Source organism: Octopus sinensis, linkage group LG18 (genome assembly GCF_006345805.1).
Source record: "Octopus sinensis linkage group LG18, ASM634580v1, whole genome shotgun sequence".
Classification (NCBI taxonomy): Eukaryota; Metazoa; Mollusca; class Cephalopoda; order Octopoda; family Octopodidae; genus Octopus; species Octopus sinensis.
Genome location: NC_043014.1, coordinates 14,848,937 through 14,859,889, shown reverse-complemented (window position 1 = coordinate 14,859,889; position 10,953 = coordinate 14,848,937). Strand labels below are relative to the sequence as shown.

General features: G+C 37.3%; 1 protein-coding gene across 2 annotated transcripts in view; it reads left to right on the top strand.

The window, feature by feature from the left end:
- The first annotated feature begins 264 nt into the window (after positions 1-264).
- Positions 265-10,953, top strand: part of LOC115221696 (cytoplasmic dynein 2 heavy chain 1-like) — a 398,382-nt gene continuing 387,693 nt past the window's right edge. For both annotated transcript variants that reach the window (XM_036510740.1, XM_029791902.2), the window contains exons 1-3: positions 265-344; positions 2,560-2,750; positions 7,777-8,086. In XM_036510740.1, the coding sequence (XP_036366633.1) occupies positions 2,565-2,750; positions 7,777-8,086 (496 nt within the window). In that variant the 5' untranslated portion in view covers positions 265-344; positions 2,560-2,564. The remainder of the gene's footprint in view (positions 345-2,559; positions 2,751-7,776; positions 8,087-10,953) is intronic.

Genomic DNA, 10,953 nt, shown 5'->3' with positions numbered 1-10,953 from the left:
GTGACAACAGTCAACCAATCAATCTCCAGCTTTTAGCTTGTTTTTCGGTGTTTCATGACAATGATATCTTAATAAAAAAATTCCGAAATTTCTCTCAAAACTTATCAACATATTCCACAAGTTTTCTGATTTTATTTATTGAAAATAGTTAAGGTATATAATAACGATTAATGATTTGTGTCTGAAGTATTTTCATGATTGTAATCAATCAGCATTTTCTTTTCAAAAATAATAATAAAGTTGTAAAATCTATTCTCGTCTTCACTTACACCGCCCACTGGATAAACTTTAGATAAATTGGGCGCCGAGTTTCCTTAATGTTATCCGATATTCTTTTTTCAAAGGTAATTTTTTAAATATTTTATTGTGACATATTTATCATTTTTCTCCTAAGCAAGTTGTTGAATATAATCGAAAATTTTGCTGAAGTAGACCGTTTGTTCGTTAATTTTCTTTTGCGACGTCTATCAATGTTATGTTGTTATGGGAACTAATGACGGTGTTTGGGGAAACGACACAGTTTACCGCATTCAAATGTCGTTTAATTATTGCCGTGTGTGTCAAGCAAGAGAGTAACAAGTGTTTCGTTAACTGCTTTGATATCGTCAATTAGCAACGGCTACAAAGAACATTTGCAACATCTAAATGAGTGAAAAATAAAATCCACTCATTATATATATATATATATCTGTAAAAGTAATATGTGACAATTATTCTGTAGCCAAGATAAATATATATATATAATAATAATACGTTGTGGTGCACCTGAGCACTGTATACAATAATTTCATTATTATTTTTTTATTTTATATATATATACATACATACAGCATCATATAGATGCATGAATATTGTTGATGTCTTAAGAATTTTACTTTTACGTCTGCCTTGTACTTGAGAATTTATAAAGTTCAAGAGAACATGAAATGGTAATTCTTTTTTTGGAACGTTGCATCTTGAAGTAGCTAAGCTATTATTTATAGCGTATATATTTCAAGACCCAACGTTCCTAAAGATATATATATATATATATTATATATATATATCTGTAAAAGTAATATGTGACAATTATTGTAGCCAAGATAAATATATATATATATACATACATATATATATATAATACGTTGTGGTGCACCTGAGCACTGTATACAATAATTTCATTATTATTTTTTTATTTTATATATATATACATACATACAGCATCATATAGATGCATGAATATTGTTGATGTCTTAAGAATTTTACTTTTACGTCTGCCTTGTACTGAGAATTTATAAAGTTCAAGAGAACATGAAATGGTAATTCTTTTTTTGGAACGTTGCATCTTGAAGTAGCTAAGCTATTATTTATAGCGTATATATTTCAAGACCCAACGTTCCTAAAGATATATATATATATATATATATATTATATATATATATTTTATTTGTGACTAAATTACTTGTTTGGGTAATCGTTAAAGTTAGAAATTAACTGACAAATTACAACTTTTCGTAACTAGATTAACAGTTGTTTTAAAGTTATATATTGCAAATAATTAAAGTTATTCATTTAACTTTAACAACCAAGCACTTTCAGTGCTAGCCGAACTTAACCTCTTTCATTAATTTTACTTTGACACAGTGAAATTCAAAATAACATTCTTACGATAGTGTTGAATAATTTTACAGTATATGAAGTCTTTTTGTGTGAAATGGAAAACAAAATTTAGAAGTTAAAGGAATATAAAAAAATCGTAGAAAGTAATTTTTTCCTTCGTTTTATACTATAGTTATTCATGTGTATATTGCACCGTAAGATCTAATGATTATAATACCGTCGGTTGAAGTTTTATTTTTATTTTATAAAAATGTATGAGGTGACTGACTGTATAAAATTTTATAACTTGTTCATGGACAATAAACAGATTTGTTATTTTCTTTTTCTTTAATGTCGTTCTAGACATGAGATATTCATTGATCTAAATCGGTTATTCCCCAGTTTTATTAATATTGCATTTTCCTTTGGTTTTTTTGTCGACTTAACGTTTTTCTCTGAAACAAAGTTGCATCACCATTCCGATGGCTCAGCAGAATCAGTTGAGGTGGACAAAGTGCCTTGCGATAAATATTTAGTTGCGTCCCTTCTCCTTCTGAGTTCGAGTCGCGCAAGTCCACTTTGTCTTCTATGTTTCATCGGTTCGGTGAAATAGGTACCAGGATTGTTTAATTTTAGAGATGGTCGTTTGTTAGAATCATTAGAGCGCCAGACATCACATATTGTAGACGTTTATGTTGTAAGGTCGAGTCCTGCCGAGGACAACTTTGCTTTTCATTATTTTGGGTCTCAATAAAATGAAATACCAGTCCCTTTGCTTACCCCGTGTGTCACCTGTAATATACAGGACATTTCCATGACGTCCATGCATCATATATGGTATACAGTCCCAGTTTTTTTTTCAACTACTTTAGTAACTTAGGACTTACGAAAGGAAAGCTAGTTTGCTCTCTTACTCTCAACAATAATAATATAAACTAAATTGCTTTTCTTATATTTCTTCTTTTTTTTCTTCTTGAATAGAAAACATGGCTGGAGATTCCCGTAAAGAATTTATACTGACATCTGTAGTTAATCATTTCAACGTCCAGCCGAAAGATAACGATGTCTTGTACCAGAGTGAAAGCCTCAATAACTTCCTTGATGATGAGAGTACAACCATCTTGTCTTGTTATGTTAAAAGCAACACAAAGCAAATATTGTTCAACAATAGCGTAAGTTTAATGGTTACCTGTTCAAGTTGTTCCTTATTTTCTCATTTATAAAATCTGATCTCAGATATTCATAAAGTAAAGCTGGTCCTCATCTCTTGGGGTTCGTAGTCTTTTGAGCTGTGTGGTTATTTCACTAGTGCTTATGGCATGCAAAAAAAAAAAAAAAGAAAACATCCAGTATGTGGTCTATAGTGGAAGACATTAGAAAGAGCATCCAGCCTTAGAAATCATACCATCGAACTGGCAGAATCGTTAGCACGCTGGGCGAAATGCTTAGCAATATTTCTGAGTTCAAATTCCACCGAGGTCGACTTTGCCTTTCATCCTCTTAGGGTCAATTAAATAAATACCATTTACACACTGGAGTCAATATAATCGACTTAATCCCTTTGTCTGTCCTTGTTTGTCCCCTCTATGTTTAGCTCCTCGTGGGCAAAAAAAAAAAAAAAAAAGAAATCATACCAAAGCAGTTACTGGAGCATGTTGCAGCCTTTGAACCTATATAGCCTAGGGAGAGAAATAACATGGATATTGACTAACAAAATCTCAGGCAGATTGGGTAATTTCAAAAGCATCCATTAAGATGAGAAGAAGAGCTATAATGAGGCTGGAACATATAGGATAAAGAAACAGTATGATGTTGGGTTTGAAGATTTCAGAGGGAGATTATGTATTAATCTGGTAAAATGGATTTATTTTCTTAAATTTGGTAACTTTACATACCTATTTAGATCTAATATTATACATCTATACAGTGATTATCTCATCACTATTTTGAGAAGTGCACTGAAGTCTGTTTCACTGAGGAAGTCTAATAAGACTAAAACGTGTATGGAGTTGCCTCCCATATTTCTTCAAATGATAAAACAATATTAGTCATTGAACTAAGTCTTTCCATGACCAGACAAGTATTTATAAATAGAGGATCAGGTCATTATGACTTTAAACTGTATTCACTAGCAGGGTCCTGATTTGGTTGCTCTAGAGCTTTGAGCCATGAGAAACCACTAACTGACCGCTGTTGTTCAGGTCTACACTGACCTAAATTAGTAGCCTCTGTCTGGGTACCAGCTGTAAGTTAATTAGCATATCACTGAATTGCCTTGAGAATGTCACTCACACCTAAATGAACCCAGGGCAGTTGAGACACTTCGGCACTTTAGCTGCTCATCAAAGAGAAGGTAACTCCATACAAACCCTATTTCCTGATAACTGTTGGGCTTGTAGCACTTGTTGCACCAGACCCAAACATAGGATGGGAGACTGGGACTGGCTCAGCACAAAAACCATACCCACTACAAAAATAATCTCCTGTTACCTTGTGGGGGTGTAATCTATTGAGCATTTAGAAAGAAATCAAGGAGTAAACCCCTATAGATAGTCTGGATAGCGGGACCCTAAGGCAGGTACATATGGTTATGCTGAGACCCCCTTCGGTCATGACTGACCATGGGATTGCACCTAGGAAGTTACCCTCTCAGGCACAAGTCCAGGCAAGGTTGTTTATGGAAGACCAGCAGTCGCCCAGGCATATCAGCGTCCCCTCTTCACGCCACTGATGTTATTCATGGGAAAGGCAAAGGCCGATACAGCTTGGCACCAGTGATGTCGCAACTCATTTCTACAGCTGAGTGAACTGGAGCAACGTGAAATAAAGTGTCTTGCTCAAGAACACAACATGTAGCCAGTCTAGGATTTCAACTCACAACCTCACGATCGTAAGCTCGACGCTCTAACCACTGAGCCATGCGCCTTCACTATATGGTTATACTTAACCAATATTTGGCATCTCCTGTGTCTTCATTGATGCTGTAGATGTATTGACTTGTCTTTCCTTCATGGTATATGCATGAGTGGAGAGATGATAAGAGTGTTTGAGTTGAGGCATTTGCTTCTGGAAACAGCTCAAGCACAGCAGAGGGGTTAGGTTACTGTGTCTGCAATACTGTTGAACAACAATGGGGAAAGACCAACTATCTGAACTAATTTATAACCTATATCAGTAGTTCTCAACTGGGGTCCACATGACCCTTGGGAGTTCATTATAAGATTTTGTTGTTAAACTTTATGTGCAATGAATTAGTTATACTTCTGCAATCCACAGAATATTCTGACAATTTTTTGATGCAGTTTATTCTGTTTTATTCTTTTACTCATTTCAGTCATCTGACAGTAGCCATGCTGGAGCACAGCCTTGAGGGGGTTTTAGTCAAATAAGTCAACCCCAGTACTTATTTTTTAAGACTAGTACTTATTCTATCGGTCTTTTTGCAAAATTGCTAAGTTATGGGGACATAAACACCCTAACACCAGTTGTCAAGCAGTGATGGGACAACAAAACAGGCACAAAGACATATACACCACATACATACATACGTGTATATATATATATATATATAATATATATATATATATATATATATATATGTATAGTCCTCCAGGCAATAACGGAGGAATTCAAGACAGGATGCCCCTGGGAGCTCCTCTATGCTGATGACCTTGCTCTAATTGCTGAATCACTATCGGAACTCGAGGAGAAGTTTCAGGTGTGGAAGCAAGGATTAGAATCGAAGGGCCTTAGAGTCAATCTAGCTAAAACCAAAGTCCTAATAAGTAGGAAGGTAGACAAATTTCAAACGCCATCAGGTAGATGGCCCTGCTCGATCTGTAGAAAAGGCATAGGTAGGAACTCTATAAGATGCACGAAGTGTAAGCTATGGACACATAAGAGGTGCAGCAATGTCAAAGGAAGGCTAACTAGGAAAATAGTTTTTGTATGTGGCAGATGCTCTGGTGCAATAAACACTGAAAGTGCGCAGAGACCATCTTCCGCCACATTCCAGGGAGAAAAACTTAAAATAGTTGATAGTTTCTGTTACCTAGGTGACCAAGTCAGTAGCGAGGGTGGGTGTGCCGAAAGTGTAACTGCTAGAGTAAGAATAGCCTGGGCAAAGTTCAGAGAGCTCTTACCCCTGCTGGTGACAAAAGGCCTCTTGCTCAGCGTAAAAGGCAGACTGTATGACGCATGTGTGCGAACAGCCATGCTACATGGCAGTGAAACAAGGGCCGTGACTGCTGAGGATATGCGTAAGCTTGCAAGAAATGAAGCCAGTATGCTCCGTTGGATGTGTAATGTCAGTGTTCATACCAGACAGAGTGTAAGTGCCTTGAGAGAAAAGTTGGACCTAAGAAGCATCAGATGTGGTGTGCAAGAGAGGCGTCTACGCTGGTATGGACACGTAGTAAGAATGGATGAAGATAGTTGTGTGAAAAAGTGCCACGCCCTGGCGGTTGAGGGAACCTGTGGAAGAGGCAGACCCAGGAAAACCTGGGACGAGGTGGTGAAGAACGACCTTCGCTCTTTAGGTCTCACCGAGGAAATGACCAGAGACCGAGACCTTTGGAAGTATGCTGTGCGTGAGAAGACCCGGCTGGACAAGTGAGGCCATAACCCATGGCCCCTACCTGGAACATAGTCAGTGCACCTATGCATACCTTCCTTCTTGGGAGACATAACTCTACTTGTGAAGACCTGTTGAGGCAAGTGAAAATGGACAAAATCAAAAGCAAACTTGATGAACATTAATGGAATTTGTAGTTTTGTGGTGGCACATACGAAAACCATCCGAACGTGGCCATAGCCAGTACCGCATTGACTGGCCTACGTGCTGGTGGCACGTAAAAAACACCATCCAAGCATGGCCGTTCACCAGCCTCGTCTGGCACCTGTGTCGGTGGCACATAAAATCACCCACTACACTCTCGGAGTGGTTGGCGTTAGGAAGGGCATCCAGCTGTAGAAACACTGCCAGATCTGACTGGCCTGGTGCAGCCTTCAGGCTTCCCAGACCCCAGTTGAACTGTCCAACCCATGCTAGCATGGAAAGCGGATGTTAAACGAATATGATATATGTATATAAATTCTATAATTATGAGTATAATTATAATTAGGATTCAGCAAAATTTGCTTCACCACATACCAAAATTTAGAAATAGCAGCTAAAAACTACTATTTTACTACTATAAGATATCTCCCAGACAGCAATACTCAACAACCCACACAGGTAAAGAGAAAAAAATAACGAATCTACCAGGCTCTGATTAACTGTATATTCGTTTCGGAATTAGAGAGATGTGAAAAATGTAAAATCATATTTCTGCTCTCTCATTCTCCCCATCAGCACAGTAATTCAAATTTTAAATTTGAGAGCACTGATAATTAACATACGTATTTGACCAAGCAACATCAAACAGCTTATTTCCAAAGACCAGTACTGCTGAATTCAAACAGACAAATGAGATCTCGCTTTCCTCCTCACTCACCCACGTGTGCCAATGAGTAAAATTCCACAGAAACTGCAGTTTACTATCAGGGAGAGAATTATATTACCATATTATTATTATTGATATATGAGTGGCTGTGTGGTAAGTAGCTTGTTTACCAACCTCATGGTTCCGGGTTCAGTCTCACTGCGTGGCACCTTGGGCAAGTGTCTTCTACTATAGCCTCGGGCCGACCAAAGCCTTGTGAGTGGATTTGGTAGATGGAAACTGAAAGAAGCCTGTCGTATATATGTATATATATATGTGTGTATGTATGTGTGTGTGTGTTTGTCCTCCTAGCATTGCTTGACAACCGATGCTGGTGTGTTTATGTCCCCGTCACTTAGCGGTTCGGCAAAAAGATACCGATAGAATAAGTACTGGGCTTACAAAGAATAAGTCCCGGGGTTGAGTTGCTCAATTAAAAGGCGGTGCTTCAGCATGGCCGCAGTCAAATGACTGAAACAAGTAGAAGAGAAAAGAGAAAAGAGAGAATATATTAAATGTGCTTTTCTCAGTTTCTGTCTACCAAATCCACTCACAAAGGTTTTGGTCAATCCAAGGTGCCACAGAGTGGGACTGAACCTGCAACTATGTGGGAAGCAAGCTTCTTACCACACAGCCATGTCTATATTTTTTTTTATTCCTTTGTGATATAAACCTAGGTTTACATCAAAATATCTTTTCTTTTTTCACAATCTAGGTTGACAGAGTACCGTCAGAGGTTTTAATATTCTTCAAGCTAAGACTGGAAGTTATAACTCCTGATAACCTACACAATAACATCTGTATCTCTTCCATCATTGATTCCCCTTTCAATACATTCTACCATGTCATCAAAAGCCTTTATGCCCCAGTATTTCTTGAGGACACAAACTGGAATCAGCTGATGGACCCTCAACTCCAGAAACTGCTTGCTGAACTTATTGCTGGTCTGAAATCTTCCTTGAGAAAACAGAATCTTTCTTCTGGAGACAAAAAGGATGCAGATCTTGATGAAGACAATTTTGGAGGTTGGTTTCTGGTTTTATATCTTTTTCTCTTTTATTTCTTGTCTTTTACTTGTTTCAGTCTTTGAACTGCGGCCACGCTGGGGCACCACTTTATTTTTATTATGTCTGCAACTTGTCCTGTTGGTCTCTACACAGCCTTGGTTTTTTATCTCATTACTAAAAAATGTTTATATTTGGCCTTATGTAAGTACATATTCCTTACTCTCTCTCCTACATTTCTCTGCCTTTCACACTTTGCACTCTACTTTGATCTGTCTCTTTCTCTCTCTCTCTCTCTACTTCTCCTCCTCCCTTTCTCTTTTCTTGCCTCTGATTCTTTGGTCTACTCTTCCCCCACTCTCTCACATTTCTCTGTCTTTCTCACTTTGCACTCACTGATTCTGTCGCCAAGCCAATCCTTGGCACTCTCCTTCTTCTCCCCTCTTTAATTCCTTCCTTCTCTCTCTTCTCCCCCCTTTGTTGCCTTCGTCCCTCTTTTTCTCTCTCTCTTTGATTACTTTGCCCCCTTTTTTTTCTCTCTCTTCTCCTCTCACATGACCGCTGGTCAACCAGCCTTCAGGCTTCTAACCAGCGCCATGAGAACATCATTGTCTTTGTCTGCCGAAAAAGGCATTTTTTTCCAAATACACCAGCTAAACAAAGTTGTACTGTCTATTAGCCGTAAGACACCCGCTGTTTTTTTCCTGTTTTTACTTTATTGTTTTTTGTATTTATATTCGTGTGGCATCGTCCGTTTTTCTGTCCTTGTTTCGTATACATTCGATCCTTTTTCCAAGAAATCTAATGCTCGTAGCTTAGTGTTTTCCTTGGGGCTGGCCGGATCGGAGCGATCTGAAGATTAATCAGCCGAAATTGCTAGGATGATCCGGTTCTTGACTGAAGATTGAAGGCTTCGAATGTCCCGTCCGTGTTTTTTGTATCGTCTTCTAAATGTTTTACGTTCTTGTCCCAGTTTGTATTTTTCTACATATAATATATATATTATATATATATATATATATATGTGTGTGTGTGTCTGTGTATATATGTATATTTGTTGCAGGTGGTGTCTGAAATAAACAAGTAGTTGTCAAAGACAAAATTAGACAAATTTGTGTTAGGTCATTTATACAACTCATCCTATGTTTATTTACATAATTTACATCAACTACAGAAACAGATTTGATATAAGTTGTATTACATAATTACACACAAAGCAGTTAAGTTATATCGCATGGTTATGCAAAACATTCACTCTTTTGCTGTCATCATCTTCGTCATCACCATCATCATCTTCATTATCATTATCGTCGTTGTTTTAATGTCCATTTTTTTCATGCTTGTATGGGTTGGACGGAGTTTCTCCAAGTGGATTTTCCACAGCCAGATTGCCCTTCCTGTTGCTAAACCCTCACAGGTCTCTAAACAAGGTAATATTTCCCCAATGGTCAGGAATGTATAACATGAATGCTTGTGTGACAGTGACACTTGTTTACAGCTAGCAAGCAATAAGGAGATGCAATCACATGCATACATGTACAGACATACACATGTGTGTATGTGTGTGGGTGTATATATATATATATATATATATATATATATATATACCGGAGTAAACGGCAACGCGAAACTCAGAGTAACAGGTTTTGTAGAATTTTCTGCTGCTTTAAATAAAGCATATATATATATATATACATAGGCGCAGGTGTGGGTGTGTGGTCAGTAGCTTGCTTACCAACCACATGGTTCTGGGTTCAGTCCCACTGCATCGCACCTTGGGCAAGTGTCTTCTACTATAGCCTCGGTCCGACCAAAGCCTTGTGAGTGAATTTGGTAGATGGAAACTGAAAGAAGTCCGTTGTATATATGTATATGTGTGTATATATATATATATATATATATATATATATATATGTGTGTCTGTGTTTGTCCCCCAACATCGCTTGAAAACCGATGGTGGTGTGTTTGCATCCCTGTAACTTAGTAGTTCGGTGAAAGAGACTGATACTTAGTACTAGGCTTACAAAGAATAAGTCCTGGGGTCGATTTGCTCGACTACAAGGTTGTGCTCCTGCATGGCCACAGTCAAATGACTGAAACAAGTAAAAGAGTAAAATAATTAGATATTAGATAATAAAACAAATCATTTATACCCGGTAGCTTACTGATAAAGCATGGTCACTTTCACAGTGTTCGTTATGTTGAGAGACGGCTCTCATTAACCATGTATATATATATATATATATATTATCTTTTACTTGTTTAAGCCATTAGGCTGTAGCCATGCTGAGGCACTGCCTTGAAGAATTTTCAGTTGATCCTGGAATTTATTCTAACTTATAAGGATATAAACATACCAGCACCAGTTGTCAAGTGGTGTTGGGGGACAAACAAAGACACACACACACACATATATAAGATAGATAGATATATGTATATATATATATATATATTATATATATATATAAGTAGTTGAATGAATTATCCTAGTATGGATAATTCGGTTAACCGATACCCGGGTAGCAAATTCACGTCAGAAAAACACGGTTGAAGCTACATGCCAAGGACAGAGATCACGTGCTTTTGTGTGGAAATTTATGTGTTTTTTAATACAAATAAATGAAAGAATGGAGTTGAACGACGATTTAACAAAATTCCTTTATTCTCGACATATGTTTCGAAGGCTGCATATTCCTAATTTCGAAGGAATAAGGGGTGCATTATGCTGCCTTCTCATCAGGAGAGACAAGGAATTTATGTCAGCATCAAGATGAACAAAAACTCTTAGATGACTGCCCACTCGGAGTCCATAGCGATAATTCTTTCATTTATTATATATATATATATATATATATATATACATATATATATCACGTGAATGACCAGAC